This window comes from Erithacus rubecula (genome assembly GCF_903797595.1).
Source record: "Erithacus rubecula genome assembly, chromosome: 26".
NCBI lineage: Eukaryota > Metazoa > Chordata > Aves > Passeriformes > Muscicapidae > Erithacus > Erithacus rubecula.
In genome coordinates, this window is record NC_136678.1 from 1,790,378 (window position 1) to 1,807,310 (window position 16,933).

At 55.4% G+C, this 16,933-nt stretch overlaps 2 protein-coding genes across 7 annotated transcripts in view; both read right to left on the reverse strand.

Moving 5' to 3' along the window:
* Positions 1-16,933, reverse strand: part of GNAT2 (G protein subunit alpha transducin 2) — a 165,846-nt gene that overhangs the window by 107,598 nt on the left and 41,315 nt on the right. The gene's annotated exons all lie outside the window — the stretch shown is intronic.
* On the reverse strand, positions 1,331-8,125 carry ALX3 (ALX homeobox 3). 6 transcript variants are annotated; one of them, XM_079327194.1, is made up of 5 exons: positions 7,302-8,125; positions 5,552-5,629; positions 3,980-4,275; positions 2,899-2,961; positions 1,331-2,276 (listed from the first exon to the last, which is right to left on the reverse strand). In XM_079327194.1, the coding sequence occupies exons 1-5, from the start codon at positions 7,546-7,548 to the stop codon at positions 1,971-1,973; spliced, it is 990 nt and encodes a 329-aa protein (XP_079183320.1). In that variant the 5' UTR covers positions 7,549-8,125; the 3' UTR covers positions 1,331-1,970. The 6 variants fall into 6 exon arrangements, with proteins under 6 accessions (XP_079183320.1, XP_079183318.1, XP_079183319.1 ...); XM_079327192.1 differs by having other exon boundaries at positions 3,980-4,278; XM_079327193.1 differs by having other exon boundaries at positions 5,552-5,632.

The following is a 16,933-nucleotide window of genomic DNA, read 5'->3' on the forward strand; positions in this document are numbered from 1 at the left end:
GCCTGTCCCATTCACTGAACCCTGCTCCAGCTCTGTTCTGGGATTTCTGACACCAGTGTGTGTCCTGGGATTTTTTTTGGTCCCTGCTCCAAGCAGAGGATCCTGTCACCAAATCCTGCCAGAGCTCAGCCATGCACATTGCCTGGCCTCAGTTTCCCTGGCAGAGGGGCAGCAGCAGCCCTGGGGGAGGAAATCCTAGGGGGATTCACCCTGATCTGAGGCAGGGATTTGCAGAGATGGTTGGGAGCAGAGGGAACCTGGGACAGGCCCAGTTTCTACCCCATCACCTGCTGGAGCTCCAGAAGTGAATCCAGCTGTGGGGATGCTCAGCCCACAGCTGAAAACAGCAAACTCAGCCCTGTGAGACATCAGAGGAGTTCTGTGGGCTCAGCATGGATGGTAACATGGCTTTAATCTGTGCCTGGAGCCCCATCCCAATCCCTTCCCCATCAGCCAGGGGTGGCATTGAGCTGCAGCCCCACATCCATCTGGATGCCCAGGGCTTCACCCTGACCTTGTGCCCCTGTGGGCAGCACAGAGCCAGGGTCCTGCCAGGCTGCACCCACCCCTGGCACCCACCTGGCACCATCCTGCCCCCAAACCCATTCCCAGCACCAGAATGGGCCTGAGGAGCCTGTTGGGAGTCTCCAGCCCCTCTGCCTTCAGAGGCATAATTAACTTATGAAAAATGTGGTTTATTGTTTAGAAATGAATAACAAAAATCTCTGCTGGTGGGAGGGGGTGTGAGATGTCCTGGGTGAGGGTGGGCAGCCCTGGGCCAGGCTGTGCCCAGGGTGCCAGGGCTTGGCTGAAAACCTTGGGCTTTGGCCCAAATGGGGCTGGAGCAGCAGGTTTGGTGCCTCCCTGAGGGGATCCAGGTGCCCCACAGGGTGTCCCCCCATCAGATGTGGCAGCTGGGGCAGGGGGGCACTGCAGGTTTTGCAGGGGTGGGGGGTTGGCCCAGAAGTGTCCCTGGGGATGTGCCAGCGTCTTCTGGCTAGAGGGTCCTTCCTGGCTTCATTTTTGGTGTTTCCCCTCAGTGGGGGAGGTCACAGTGGATGAAGGGGGGAACAGGACATGCCAGCTCTTGGGGGGCTCAGGGGTGTCCCCCTGGGGACCCCAGAGCAGATGAGCCACGTTGGGTACAATGAGGTGCCCCCCTCCCCCAAGGCTGGCCATGCAGGTACCAGCAAAATGCAAAACCCCCCCCTCAAACTGAGCCCATCACCCCAGCTGGAGCCCCTGGGAGGGTTCCCACCTGCTGGGATTAAAACCCAGGGTGACCCCCCCCCCCCCCCCCCCCCAGGGAAACAGCCTTTAATTTGGGATGCTTTATCCTGGAGCTCCCCCCTCATGGATTTATTGTCGATCCCAGGGGCTCTAGGAGCTGTGCCAGGGCCTTATTTCCCCTCCAGGAGGGAGCAGGAGCTGCAATGCTCTGGGGAGGAGTTTTGGGGCTCCCTGGCCCTGCCCCAGTAACCCCTGAGCACCAGCATTGTCCCAGTCCAGTCAGTCATCCCAGTATGGGACTGGGAGAGGAGGAGCCCAATTTCTGCCATTGCTGGTTTCACTGGGCAGGGGGTGAGTGGCCAAATTTGAGCTGGGGGAGGGGGGAGAATTGTCCCCAAAACTCCCCTGCCCTGGTGCCCCTATGGGCACAATCCCCTCCTCAGCCACAGCCACGGGAATCTCCATCACCCCCTGTCACTGGAGCTGCTGGGAGGGCTCAGGTACCTTGGGGAGCCATTTTTGGGGTCCCAAGCTGCCCATGCCAGCCCCAGCCTGGGTTTGGGGGTGCCTCTTTTTCCTCCCCTCAGCCCCTCTCAGCGGGGGTGGTGGGTGCAGGAAAACTCGGGGGGTGCAGAGAGGGGGTGAAGGTGACCCCAGCACCCTGTGCCCCCCCTCCCTGCTGCCGGGGGGTGGGACACACTCCAGGGGGGCGAGGGCTCCGTGTCCATCCCGCAGAGGGATCATGTGGCCCAATTCAGGAGGCTCCCAGCCCCTTCTTTGCCCTTCATCCTCAGCGGCATCAGCGTGGGCGCCTTGTAGTCGTGCTGGGGGGGCGGCTCGAAGGGGTGGGGGGCCAGGGCCGGGGGGGGCAGCCCGTGCAGGGAGTAGAGGCTGTTGATGCCGGGGTGGGGGCCCGGGGAAGCGGGGATACCCACGAAGCCGCCGCTGGCAGCAGGGGGGTACGGGGACATGCAGGGGGATGGGATGCTCTCGGGGGGCAGCAGCCCCGGGGGGCTCCCAGGGCTCGGCCACAGGTTGTTCTGCAGCTGAAATAACAACAACAAAAAAAAAGCCTAAAATGTAGGTGGGGACATCACGCTGAGTTACCTCACATTCTGCTTAGATCCCACTCCCCCACTCCAGGATTTCTCTTATCCCACCTATGATCCCTCTCACCCCGCTGAATCCCCCTCAGATCCCCCCCACCCACAGGGTGCAGAGCAGCGATGCCTTTGCTCTATTTGGCCAAGGCAGGGTTGGATCCAGGTCGAAATATTCCCCCCTGGGAGGGTTTGGCTTCAGGGATGTGCGTGAAAATAATTTTAAATTATTTTCATGCTTTTCGATACGGGGTGGGGGGAAAGGCAGTTTTGCAGAAAAGGGGGGCAGGAGGCACTGATAGATGGGAGAGAACCTAAAGGGGGTCTTCAGGAGGGACACCCCAAAAACTGTCCCAGAGGGCGTGTTCCCATGGGGAATAGAGTGGGACATAAAGCAGCATCTTCTGCAAAATGTGGAGAGATCCTCCCTCCTTCCCATCCTGCCGTTTTCCCGAGGGTGGGGGACAAGGGGCAGGAACGGGTGACGTGGGGCAGCCGCAGGTGCCGGGAACAGGACCCCTCCCCTGGCAGTCCCCAGGGCTGGAGCAGCCCCCCTGGCATCTCTCACCTCCTGGATTTTCCCGTAGCGTTCCCGTTTCCGCCACTTGGCCCGGCGGTTCTGGAACCAAACCTGGGGATGGAGGAGAGGGCGGAGCTGCGGGACCCTTCCCCTGCCGAGTCCGCCCTCCTCCCCGGCGGGGAAAGGAGCCTCACACGGTGCCCCGAGAGCCAGGGCTGAGCTAAAGCAGCTGCTCCGTGCTCAGCTTTGGAGCCCTGGCTTTTACCAACAGCAGGAGTATCTTGTCCCACTCCAAAAACGCCCTTCCTGCTCCACGCATGGTCCTTTTCCCTCCCTGGTGCTCCTAGGACTTGTTTATCCCGGATTTCGCTGCAGAATGAGGTTTTTTGGGTGCTGATGTCCCATCTGCACGTCCCCTCCGTGCTGGGGTGGGGACAATTCGGGCAGCACCTCCCTGAGAGGAGGATGCACTCCGGGATATTGATACCGGCTGGAGGCTCTCGTGGCTCCAGGTGGTTCCATCTCAGTCCACCCCAAATCCGGGCTGGGAGGCTCCGGTGGGCACTGGGTGGGTGCAGGCTCGGGGGGCACTTCCCTGCCTGTGCCTTGTCCCCGTTGCTGCTCCTGTTGATGGCTGCTCCCAGCAGCTGCTCCCTGCCCACTTCCTTACCCTCCACCTGCATTTCCTCCAGCTGCCTCTTCCCACCTGGAGCCTCAAACCGCTCGGAGACACTTCTGGAAGAAGCTCCCAGAGCTGGGGGTGAGGATCAGCCTCATCCTATCCCATGTCCCAGGATGTGCCACCCCAGCCCTGTCCTCACTGAGCTCCCAGGGATTCCTCTCCTGAGCTGGGGGGAGTGGCTGGGAACGATGGGTGCATGGGGGGCATCACAATTAGGGTATTCTGAGTGGAGTGATTGGCATGGCCTCCCAAATTTTGACCCTTTCCACCCTTTGGATGCTTATCCAGGGGGAAAATGCAGAAGGTTCAGGGTGCAGAGGGTGCACGGCCTGAGATTGTCCATCTGGGATTTAATTTAGCACATTCATGGGAAAAACACCTATCTGAGCACCACGTTGCAGGAGGGGAGCCCCCCGGGTGCCCGTGCCCATCCCTCTGTGCCCTTACCTGCACCCTGGCTTCGGTCAGCTCCGTGCGCAGTGCCAGCTGCTCCCGGGCGTACACGTCGGGGTAATGCGTCTTCTGGAAAACCTTCTCCAGCTCCTCCAGCTGGAACGTGCTGAAGGTCGTCCTGTTCCTCCTCTTCTTGCTCTTGCTCTTGCCCAGGGGCTCGGGGAGCTCGGGGATGCCGTGGTTGCTGCCCAGGGGTGCTGCCAGTGGGCACCCCAAATCCTCGGGAGCTCTCGGGGGGACCCTGCAGGCAGCAGGAATCGCCTGGAACCCGCCTTTGCAGCCCTTCTCACCTGCTGGGGGACAGGCACAGCACCAGGGCTGTTAACAGAGCCAGGGAAGCCCAGAACTGCCCTGGCATCCCATCCCACTGATCCCATCCCTTCCCATCCCATCCTGTCCCGTCCCCTCCCGGGGGTTTTTGAGGTACTGCCCCAGGAGAAAGGGCTCAGCATGGACGCTCAGCAGGAAAAATCCATCCTGAGGAAGCAAAATCCGTGTGGGGTCCATGCTCACTGTGGGAGCTGTGGGCAGGAAAAGCTTCTAGCTGGAGCAGTGGGATCTCAGGGTGCCACTGGGATGTGGTGACTGCGTGGGGAGGGGGCACAGGAGGTGGGCACAGGGATTTTTTCCCACTCCTTTCCCTCACAGGCTGGTGCCTCTGCCCAGCTCAGAGCCCAGAGCAGAGCCACAGGACCCACCAGTGACCCCAAACCCCAGAGAGTTCAGGGGGAGCTCTGTGCTCCTGAGCCAGCACTGCCCTGCAGCTGCAGCTCCCAGGAAAACACTTGGAAAGGAGTAAAAAATCCTGCCCTGCTTTTTTTGCTGGAGAAGAGCTCCCTTTCCTCACCCTCCTCTGGTACCAGAGTAAGAAATCTGGGGGTTCCCCCCCCTCATTGGTGCTGCTGCATCAATGGGGTGAATGATGGAATAGGATTGAGGAGGAAAATCCCTGCCACACGTTTTGGGGGCCACCTCTGTACCCCCAGGAGGGCTGTTTGTCCCCACACGGGGACACACTGAGCTTGGCAGCTCCAGATGATTCCGGGTGCTGTTGGGACCCCGACAGGCTGAGCCAGGGAGAGGAGAAGTGAGCAGGGAATGAACAGATGGGGAGGGGGTCCTTGGGGGTCCCCTGACTGCTGAGGGGACACTGAGGTGTCACCTGGGAAGGGACAACCTAAAAACGCTGAGTTTGCCCGATCCCACCCCAGTCACCAGCACCAGAGATTTGGGGTTTCTGCAGGTGGGGACCACTGGCTCCCTCAGGATCAGGCCCAGGAGGGGGAAATGCCTCCTTTAGGATGGATCCTCCTTCCCATCCCATTAACCACCACAGCCCAACAGAGAGGGGAAATGGGGTCCCCATCCCTGCACACCCACCCGGGCTCTGCACCCACCACGGCCTTTTCCAGCCTTTCGGTTTTGGTTTTTGGTTGTTTTCTAATTAAGGCAATTTGGGGGCTATGGAGCTGCCAAACCCAGATCCAGCTGCTTTGAATTAAAGAGAAATTGTAATTTGGGGGGGGGTTTGAGGGGTGATTGCTCCTCGTCCCTCTCTGTACCGACCTGTCTGGTCATGGATAACAGCAGAGGAATGAAACCAAATTTCCATTTCCTCCCTGCTTCGGCCTCCAAAGGGCTCAGCTGCTGGGCTGGAGGGTTTTAATGATTCAAAACCAAATCTCCCCAAAGAGCAGGCCCAAATATAACCCAAATTAAGGGGGGAAAAAATGACCAAAATAAAATCCCGCTGCATAAAGCACCGAGTTTGAGGTTTTTTTTCCCCCATTTTTTCAAAGGCAACGCAGTGCATTTCCGAGTGACCCGCGGGTTGTGGCATTGGAGACAAATAAATAAATAGGCAGAAAGAAGGAAAAGGCAGGAAGGAGCAGGATACAGGCACGTAGCTAAATAAACAGCAGCACAGGGGGACAAAAGGAAGATATAGATATTTTTCTCCCACTCCTTCCTAAACTGACACCCCCCGAAAGATTCGGCGGCGCTGGGGAAGGCGGCAGCTGGGAAACAGCTGTACAGTTCCTGGGATAATGGGGAGGGGAAGGAATTCAAAAGGATCATTAGTGAAGGGATGGGGGCATGGAAAGGACTCCCAGGAACCGGGGGAATCACCCGTGGAACGGCAGCGTCCCCCCGCCGCAGCCGGAGCAGGTAAGAGCCGCGGCGGGACCCTCCTGGTGCTCCTGAGGGCTTTTCCCGGCGCTTCCCGGGGATTTCTCTACCTGTCCCCGAGGCGGCTTTGCCGGGTCCCACCTGGTTCCCGTTGCTCCTGCGGCGCTGCCTTTTGCTTCTTATATTTAAGCAGAAATGGGGGAATAATATTAAAGCAGAAATGGGGGAAGAATATTAAAGCGAAAGTGGGAGCCCCCGACGGGCCCGGCTGGGAAAACGCAGAGGAACGGCGGGAGAGCCCCGGGAACGAGCCCGGTCCTGTCCGAGCCTGGAGAAGGGTGCGGAGCCCTGGGACATCCGGGCCAAGGGGAACCGGGTGCTCTGGAGCTCCGGACGTGGGTACCGGGGAGAGCCGGGAGCGCCGGAGCCGGTACCGGGAACGAGAACGTTATTGCCCCGCAGCGGGCACCGGGGAGCCCCAGGGAACCGGGAGCGCTGGAGCTGCAGACCGGGCACCGAGGAGCCCCCAGGGAACGGGCACCGGGCACCGGGGAGCCCCCAGGGAGCGGGCACCGGGCACCGGGGAGCGCTGCCAGCCCCGCAGTCCGGCCTCCCCGATCCCGCAGCCCCGGGCCCGTCCGTGCGGCCGCACCGCGGTTGCTGCCGCCGGTTCTGCCCGATGGGGTCCGGGCAGCGGAGTCGGTAGCCGGTCGCGATTTTCCAGCCTCCTCCGTGGAGCGCGGCCGTTCTCCATGCCCGGTAACGGGGAGCCGCCGTTCCCCTCCCCGGCCGGTCCCCGCCGTCGCGGCAGCGGGGCCGCGTCTCTCCCGCCGCCTTCTCTCCCTCTTCCCCCCTTGTTTCTGGAGAACGGGAACCAGCCCGGAGACCCCGATCTCTGTCGCGACACAGTCCCAGCTGCCGACACTCGGCAGCACCGGCCCTTGCCGGCTCCGGCTCCCGTCGGGGGACGCCCCGGAGGTCCCCGACGGGGCCATATCGCGACATTGGCCGCCTCGGAGAAGCCCGGGAGAGCGCGTCGGCGAATTGCCGCTCCTGGGGGAGTCAGAGCTGGGGCTCCCGGCAGAACCCGAGCCGCGGGCGGGGGGCAGAGACGGGGGAAGAGAAGCAGAAGGGCCGGGAGGGGTCGGCGGCCGCGGCCCCCCATCCACCCGCCGCTCCCCGGTACCTGCAGCCCCGGGCGGGTACAGGGGCTTCCCATGCACGGCCACGGCGGGGGGGCCCGGGCTGGCGACCCCCGGGTAGCGGGGCTGCGCCCGGAGCGGCGGGCAGCGGCCGGGGCGGGGGCTGAGCGGCGGCGGCCGCCGGTGCGACCCCGCCGGACCCAGGGCGAAGGCGGTGGGAGGCCGGGGGAGCCCCGGGGGACCCCCGGGCCGGCGAGGCGGGGGGAAGGCCGGGCAGCCCGGTGTCTCCATGGCGCAGGTTGGAGGGGACGGGGATGGTCCGCGGGATTTTGTGCGGGGGGACCGGGAGGAGGGGGAGCGGCCGGGGGGCGATGGGGAGGGAGGGATCGGCCCGCAGCCCCCCCAGCCCGCACACCCCCACTGCACAGCCAGTCACGTGCGCCCTCCCAGCGCTCCGTTAACCCTCTAATCCCAAATCCTGCCCCGCCGGGGACACTGTCCCGAGTGGGGCAGATCCCTCCATCCCAAGGCAGGGGAGCCGTGCTCCCCCCTCCCCACTCTCCCAGCGTCTCCCAGCTACAGGAAATGCCCAGGGCACTTCTTTCATTTCAAACTTCTTCCCTCGCTGCTGATAGCGGCAAGAAATACCAGGCAGGGGAGAAACTTCCATTTTCCTGACACTCTCTGAGTTTATTTTCCCTTCACAAGCTCTACAGAGTCCATTTGGAGCCTTTCCCTCCCCTGAGCCAGGGATGAGGCCTGGGACAAGTTGGTTCAAGGGATGATGGTGACCCTGGGATGAGGGATGCAGGGATGATGGTGACCCCAGGACAGGGGATCCAGGATCCCACAGTGTCCCTGGAGCAGGCCCTGCTGTGGGTGCTGCTTGCCCCCAGCACCAGGGGGATCCTGTCCTGCTCCCCACATGTCCCTGCTGATGCTCCCACACCCCAGGATTTGGATCCTCTCATCCCAGCATCCCGAGTCTGGCTTTGGCAACAGGCACTGCTCTGGATCAGAGCTTGCCTGCACTTCTTTATTCCCCTTTTTTCCTGCATTTTGCTCCTCTGCTCCCCAGGGCTGGAGGTTTGGCTTGGCTGGGGGAGGCTACAGCTTTGGGGGTGTTTTTGTGCAAAATGGGGAGAAAGATCTGGAATTTAAATGAAGAAGGAACTAAATAAGGGGCCTGGAGAACAAAGTGGAAATCTGGGCTGAGGGGTGAAGTTTTACCCCTGCATTTGCTGTTCTTCCCTGAGCACAACACTTTGAGTTCATTTGTGGGCATCACTCCTTGCTCCAGGTGTATGAAGAGATATCCTGCAGGTGTGGGAGTTGTAGGGAGGGGATGAGCTGCCTGTGAGCAGCAAAAGGAGGTGGAGAGGAACCCAGCAGATCTCAGATGTGTGATGTTAAATAGCGGAACAAGGGGATAACACCCACTATAAATAACATTATTGCTTTTATTGGTGGTGCCGGGGCAGGACTTTGTTACCCAGGCACAGTGAAAATCCAGAATCACATGAAAACCTCATTTCAAAGAGGCTGTGATATAAATATGTCACCTCTGTGTCTTGGCAGGGGCTGAGGATTGATGTGTTGTTTGGTCATTGGAAAAGCTGTTGGTACTGCAGGAGTGATGGATTTGTGGTGTAAATCACAGCTGGATTTTCCAGCCCCTGCTCAGGGAAACTGTGTTTGTGAGAAAATGCTGGGCTCTGATCCTGGGTTCAAAATTTCTCTTTTAGAATCCTGTGGAGGGCTGGCTCTGCACAGAGGGGTCTGAGCCTGCAGTGCCCCCTCCTTGCCCACCCTTTTGATGCTCCCTGTGCAACCCCCCAGCCTCCTCTGGTTCTTTCCCTTTGCAGCTTGAACTGCTGGGATTTTCCCTGTTCCACTGTCCACAGCTGGCAGGGTGCTGTAAATTATGACTAAATTGGGACTAGGAGGCCTCTGGCTCACAACAGGTCATTAAATATTATTAAACATAACATAACTCCTGGAAAGGCTTATTAGTTTTAAGGCTGCTCTCCCAGTTTTATTGCTGGCATTGAAAGGAATTTAACAGCAGAGGGATGAGTCTATCCACGTGTGCTGGGACAGACAGACTGGTTTAGGATGTGCTGGTTTTCCAGGCTGGAGAGATTGCTGGGACCCTTCTGGGCCAGTGGAGAGGTCTTGGGCAGGTGGGATTTGGGGTGCTTGGAGCTGAGGTTTGTGAGATTTTAAGGTGTTTGTGTTGGTTCCTGAAGCTGCTGAGAAATCTGGTTCTTCCAATGGGCAGGGATGAGAACCAGGACTCCCAAAATCTCCTTCTGAACCTGCCACCAACCCTCTACACTGCTCTTTGCTTTGTGTAGAGGCTGAGCAGGATGCTCATTCTCCTGGATTTGGGAATGTATGTTTTGGGGTCAGGAAAAAGGCTGAAAAGTGGCTGCTCTGCCTGGGACACCTTGGGTGGGTGCCAGTGTGGGACTGACTGGAGTGGGGAAGTCCCTGAGCTGTTCCTGACACTCACTGGGGTTCATTTTCCATGGATCTGCTTATTTTTGGGCAAAGAATGATCCCACCAGCTTGAAAAGCTTCCAGGAGAAACTTTTCACAACGTCAGAGTCTCTGTAAGGGGAAGAGCTGCTGGGCCAGCTCTTGGATTGGAATGACCTTTTGGGTCATTTCAATCCCACTTGGATCATTTAATTCCAATTTTAATTGGGTTTTCCACCAAGTGAGCCTCACCAGAGAGCCACCAGGAGAGGCAGGAGGACTCTGATGGGATCCTCTGTAGGAAAAAGTTGGTTTTGCTTTTTGGTCTCTTGTTTGCTGGAAGGATTTTTTCCTTACTCTTCGCATCCCATTTGCTTTCCCGTCTGTCTGCAGCCATCCCAGAGCGCTGCCTCTCCTCCCCTGGGGCCGGGGGATGTCGCAGAAGGACTCTGCAGGGGGCTGGGAGGCTTTGCAGAGCTCTGTGGTTTGTAGGAACATCCCTTCACAGCCAAGAGTTGCAGAGCCTCGGGAATGCTGCGGGATGGAGCAGTGCCTGTGCACGGGCTTCTCCTTCCCCAGGGTCACACTTTCCCTCCAGCCCGAGGGATCAGCGTGGATGGGGATCAGGACACCCAGGTCCAGCTTTTCCTCAAGGGCAGTTGGGTTTTATTATTTTGGCAGTTTGGGAAGAAAGCCCATTCCTGGGAGCCTGTGGAGGAAAAGCCGTGGGTTCCTCTGGGGAGCAGGGAGGCAGCTCGGTGTGGAAACAGGAGCTTCGGGGTGGTGGCAGAAGGGACAGTCTGGGGACAGCTGTCCGGAGGGTGATCAGGCTCCAGGGCCCCTCCCGCAGCATTCCCGGCTCTGCTGGGCGTTTCCTGGCTGGGCTCGGAGCAGGGCTTGGAGGATGATCTCCAGCTCTGCTGCTCCTCTCAACCCCAGGCAAAGAATTCCTGTTTCTTCTCAGCCTGGAGAAGAACCATGTGTGGGCAAAAGGATCTGGAACAGCAAAACAAAGGGCATTCCCTCTAAGGGATGGACATTCTGGGGGTGCCCATGGGGTGCCCAAGGAAGATGTGGGACCCAGGCAGGATCCAGAGGGCCACGCTCCTGCTTTCTGCCCTTGTTCCCTGGACTGCTCCAGGACCTTCCCCTGCTCCCCGGGGATCCATCCCCAGGAGATCCAACTTGAGGGGATCCATCCTCGAGGGGATCCATCCCCAGGGGATCCATCCTGAGGAAATCCATCCTTGGGGGATCCATCCTTGTGGGGATCCATCCTGGGGAGATTCATCCCCAAGGAGATCCATCCCCATCCTTGTGGGGATCCATCCCTGGGAGATCCATCCTGGGGAATCCATCCCCATCCTTGTGGGATTCCCAGTGGGATCAATTCCCAGGGAGATCCATCCTTGTAGAGATCCATCCTGAGGGGATCCATTCCCAGGTGATCCATCCCGGGGGGATCCATCCCGGGGGGATCCATCCCCAGGAGATTCATCCTGGGGAATCCATCCCCATCCTTGTGGAGATCCATCCCCAGGGGATCCATCCCCATCCTGGGGGATCCATCCCGGGGGAATTAATCCTGGGGAATCCATCCCCATCCTTGTGGAGATCCATCCCCAGGGATCCATCCCGGGGTTTCCCCCCCGGAGGTGCCTTTGGGATCCTCGGCTTTGTCCGGGCTCGTCCCTGCCCCTCTCTGCCCATCCCGGCCCCGGGCACTGCAGGGAATCTCTGCCTTTCCTCAGGTTTGGTTTTCCCAAAAGCTGCAATCTCAGCCTCGGTCTCTGTCCCCCTGCACCTCCCAAATATCCCCAAACCCAAAAACATCCCCAAACCCTCTGATTCCTCACATCCAGCTCGCTGCAGAGCTACAACTCGGATTTTGTTCAGAAATGTGCATGTTGGTGGCAGGAAAAATTAATTAATTCCCCCGAGGAAATAATAAAATAATAAAATAATTTTAATATATATTTTACGTAGAGAGAAATAAAATCCCTCGCTGGTCAGAGCCGTGTTTTGTGTGGGGAGTGGGAGCTGAGACCCCAAAGCCATCGGGATCACAGAGCTGGGCTGGGTTTGTTGTTGCAGGGAATGATCCTGACTCCAGATCTCACAAAAGCCAAAGCACAAACACAAATATCCACCCACGTGGAATCACCGTGGCCCCGGGTCACACACGTGTTTTACAGGCATGTGAATAGAGATTTAATTTGGATATAAATTAGATATGAATAATAAATTATAAAAGATGTTAATTCAATATATTAATGTTAGCTATAAATGGTATAAATTTGATACAGATCGATGTAGATTTCACATTATTATACATACCACATATAATAAATACTAGTTTATGTTGCATTAATTGTAAAATATTAATTATGCAAATTTTTATTTAATATGTTTTTTATATTTTTCCATTTTTTTACATTTAAAGCCAGGCTGAACAGGGCTTGGAGCAACTTGGGGTAGTGGAAAGTGTCCCTGCCATGGCAGGGGAGTGAGATAAGCTTTAAACCATTCCATGATTCTGTAATTCTGTAATTCCATATTAACACATACATATTTATATAGAATAACATTTAAATATTAATTTGTATTTATAGAAATATTTATATTCATATATATATATATATAGCTATTCTGATATATTCCCTAATAAATTAATCCTATGCAAATATAATTATAATTTTTCCCCATACCAGAGTATTTCCATGTTAGTTCATGTTATCAGCACACAGACACTAAAATCACAGAATTTTCTGTCTGGATAACAGGAAGATGAGAATGAGTGCGTGAAAATCACATGCAAATAACTGCATAAATCCCTAAATTTGTATAAATACATGATTATTGTATTTTCTACATACAGACCATGTGGCTGCAGCAAGGAGGGATAACCCTCAGCACTGGCAAGGAAGGAATTTCCCCAAGAAAACAGCGAATTTTTAAAAAATCCAATTTTTACCAATTTTCCTTCGTTGTTTTTCGTGCCGTAGAAACCTCGATGTCCCTGTTTTTTTTTTCTCTGGTGCTGGCTCTGGAGCAGCTTTTTGCCGTAAATTAACGGTGGCAGCAACAATCGAGGAATCGGTGAAAACAAACGGCGGGGACGGGACTCGCCCCTCGGGAGCGCCGAGCTCGGCGCTTTCGTTTTCTGTGCGTTTCCAGGAGTTTCCCTTCGATTTTCAAGGACTTTTCCTTTGCATTTCGAGGAGAAATATTAGGAGGAAATAAAAGAAAAGATAAAAAAAAATTAACATTATTTTAGCGCGATTCAAACCAGTATCAATTTTTTTTTTTTTTTTTTTTTTTTTTTTTTTTTTTTTCCCGCTGCTGGATAAAATTCCAAGTTTTTATAAATTAATGTAGTTGCTTTACGAGGAGCTGTAGGAATAAATCAGATTAAATCCCTTGGGTTGCTTTAAAAGAGGATCCATCTCCCTCCTTGCAGTCAGAGAATTCCACCCCTGGGTAATTTGGGCCCATAAAATCAATTTTACACCGGGAGGCAGAAGGGACTCCACGATCCCATCCCGATGCTTCTCTGGATTTTTGCTTCAATAAGGAAAGATTTTTGCTTCATCCCTGTGTGGGAATTTCCAAGCTGCTTTGGGAAGTATTTCAGGATGGCAAGTTCAGCCTTGTTTTCTTTCCAGCTGCTCCAAAAATATATATTTTATATATAAAAAAGGGTGGAAGTGAAGCCTGGAAGCGACAGCGAGCCGAGCTGGCAGTGGGTGGGATTCAGGAGAGATGCTGGGCTGGAAGAGAGTTTATACCATTAATCCCAGTAAAAGCTGTGAAACTGGCAGCAGAATGTTGTTTTTTTTTTTTTTTTTTTTGACTGCTAAAAACCCAATAGTGCTTGGAAAATCAGGAAAACAACTAGGGATTAAAGGGAATTTATTCCATCTATGATTGAAGGGAATTTATTGCAATATTTGCTTTGCTGGGAAGTGGTAGGGTTTGAATCCTTTGGAGTTTTTTTTTTTTAATTTTAACCTGTTAAGAGTTGTAAGTCTCAAATATTGGGATTAAATTAAGTGGGATCATTTTGGATTTAAAATCTGCAGAACCAGGAGCAGGATTAACTCTGCAGCAGGAAAAATGGGTGTAAATCAGAGCAATTTGTGGATTTATGCTTCCTAAAGGATGTACAACAGCCTGGCTTGGGGGAATTCATTCTCAGGGAGTGAGTGGGGGGGATTTTATTCCCTGAGGGGAATAAATTAATTGATTCCCATCATTAGTGCAGGGCTGGGCTGAGCCTCTTGCTCTGGGCTCCATTATTCCGGGTTTCCATTCAATCACCGCGGGCAGAGTTTGACTTTTATCTGGAAAATGGCTGGAAAATGGTGGAAATGGGGGGAAAAAAGCAAAGGAGAGGTGATGATTTGGGGGGGCTGGGGGAAATTTAGCTGCTGGCTGTGCAGTGTGAAAGGACAGAAGCAGCTCTGTGATCCCGGGAGGGATGGGAACAAACCCGAGCCGTCCCTGAAATCAGATTTGGAGGAGCAAACACGCCTGGATCCTGCTTGGGATCCGTGGATTTGGGGGTTCAGCACCCCTGCTGGCTTGGGATCTGTGGATTTGGGGGTTCAGCACCCCTGATCCCCACCCCTGGGGGAGCAGGATCCTCACCGTGCCTGGGGATATTCCAGGATGATTCCCCCAACCCGAGGATTCCTTTTTCTGAATCGCTCCGCTGAGGGCCCCGCTCCCAACCCAGCTGCCACCAAGGAAAACCCCAATTTCCCCCGAGATTTTCAAGCAGAGCTGGACAAAGCCCTTCCCCTCTCCCCGGGGGAATTGATGGATTTATTCATCCCATTCCCTAATGAGCCACTTCCAGATCCCAGTAAATTATACGCACCGGGACGGATGAAATCTCGCTCCATAAATCAGATCTGAGGCTGGCAAGCTCTGCCTGCATCATTATCGAAGATCCCAGGTATCAGTGCCTCCTTTGGAAATCCCAATAAATCTGGGAGTAATCATTCCTGACACAGAGGCAGCAAAAAAGCACCGGAAAACATTTTCTTCCCTTAAAAATGTAAGTGGAAAATTTATTGCATGGAAAGAAAAAGTTTTTCTCCGGAAAGTCTGTAGCAAACAGCAATGTGAGGAATTCCCCAGGGGCTGAGCTGGTGGGATGGCATCACCTTGGGATTCCTGGGATAAATTCAGAGCAGTTCCTAAAAATAAAGGAAGATTATTTTTCTTGGGGTGAAACCAGAGGGAAGAAATAAAGCTGAGTGTCTCCAAGCGTGTCCCGAAAGGACAGTGGAGCCAGCACTCTGGAGTCTGCTGCCTTCTGGTTTGTGTTTAGCCTTTGGAGAGGAAAAAAAAAAAAAAAATTCTCCCCCTGCACACCTCCTTTTTCCTAGAGGGAAGATTGATTTTATTAACCGGCCGACACCTGAAAGTAATCGGGATTTTTCTGGTGGCTGGTGGCGGGGGAAGGAGCTCTCCCAGAGCTGCTCCTGCCTCCAGGCAGGCGTGGAAGGGAGCACACAGCGATTCTCCATCACTCCAGGCTGCTGGGTGCAGGCTGCTGGATGTGTCCCATCATGGAGCAGCACCAGGGCACAGAATGCTCTTTTTACCAAGGGGACACTGAGGCTGTGGCACGGGTGTTACAGGTTGCAAACACCCCCCAGTTCTCCCTTGGCTGGTTTATCAGTGGATTGGGAATGTTTGGCTGGCTTTTCACCTGGGAAAAACAGGGAAGGGGAGGGTGACCCCAAGGAACCCCTTCAAGCATCCCAGGGAGTGTTTCCCCCCTTCCCATGTGCTTCCCACTCCTCCCAGCTTTGCAGAGCGTTCTGCTTTCCCCACAGGCACACCAGCAGGAGCTCTTGTTTTTCCATAACAGGATTGTCCACATCAGGACTTCAAGGGATCGGGCTGGGGGTGATGTCTGTGCCTGTCAGGATGAATGAGAGGTGACAGCACAGAGAGCTCCACGGGAGCTGTGCAAAAAACAGATGGGCTGCCAGGGGTTCTCCCTTCCACTGGCTGCTCTCAACTGCCCCAGATCCCAGAGGGGATGGGATGGGATGGCTCTGCCAGGGTGGGTGAGGAGCTGGAAGAGCAGGAAGGAGAAGGGAAAGGGGAGATGGATGGATGGATGGATGGATGGATGGATGGATGGATGGATGGTTGATGGATGGATGATGGATGGAAGGATGGATGGATGGATGGATGGATGGATGATGGATGGATGGATGGATGGATGGATGGATGGATGGATGGATGGATGATGGATGAATGGATGGATGGACACGCTGGTTCTGTGGTTGGAGATGGATGGATGGATGGATGGATGGATGGATGGATGGATGGATGGATGGATGGAAAGAGGGGGATGAAGGCTGTGAACAAGACAAGGTTGGCCAAGAGCTGAGCCCAGACCATTGCAGCTCTGCTGGGTTGGAGGATGCTTCTGCTCTGTGTTATTTGAGTTTGAGGCCAAGGTTGTCCCATGGGACACACATTGTGTGCAGACCTTGACCCTCAGGACAGGTGAAGCTCAGGAGACCCTGGACTCTGTTCTGCCTGCTCAGGGGGAGCTGTGCCCAGGCAGAACCCTGCAGGAGCCCCCAAACTCAGCACCAATGGATGAGCCAAACCCAACCCAGCAGGGCTGGCAGGGACATGGAGCAGCTCCAGAGAGCTGAGTGGCCAAATCCACGTTGGGCCACGGTGTCCCCAAACCTCTGTGTCCCAGCAGAGTGACAGCAGGTGGGTCTGTGGGGATGCCTCCCCCTCCCTGGCCTGGCTGTGGGGACAGAGCCAGAATTCCTGACTCCTGGCTTTCTCCACACCTCCTGCCATGGGCCCTCCTCCCTGGATCCCTGCTCTGTCCCCGCTGTGACCCCCCTGACCCGACCCCAAGGTTTCCTTCGCTTCCTTCGTGCCCGGCCAAGGCTGATAAGGGGAACCAGAAACAGCTTTGACCTTTCAACCACAAATCCCCCTGCGAGGAGCCCAAGCTGTTCTGCATCTCAAAGGCTCCTTGATAGGAAACAAAACCCCTGTGCTGCTGAACTTTTAAGGAATTTCACCCCCCAAAAAAACTCTAAAGCACCCAAAAAAAGGCCCCCCTGAGGAGTTTAACCCTGCTGAGGAGTGGGGCCAGCACGTGGGGTGTGTAAGAGGTGCCGTGGGCTGAGCAGTTGTTTGG

Excerpts from the sequence above, each read along its gene's own strand:
- ALX3 (XM_079327191.1), bottom strand. The coding sequence starts at position 7,548 with ATGGAGACACCGGGCTGCCCGGCCTTCCCCCCGCCTCGCCGGCCCGGG. Across the intron at positions 2,962-3,979 it reads TGACCGAAGCCAGGGTGCAG|GTTTGGTTCCAGAACCGCCG; the intron begins GTAAGGGCACAG and ends CTCCATCCCCAG. Across the intron at positions 2,277-2,898 it reads GCTACGGGAAAATCCAGGAG|CTGCAGAACAACCTGTGGCC; the intron begins GTGAGAGATGCC and ends TTGTTATTTCAG.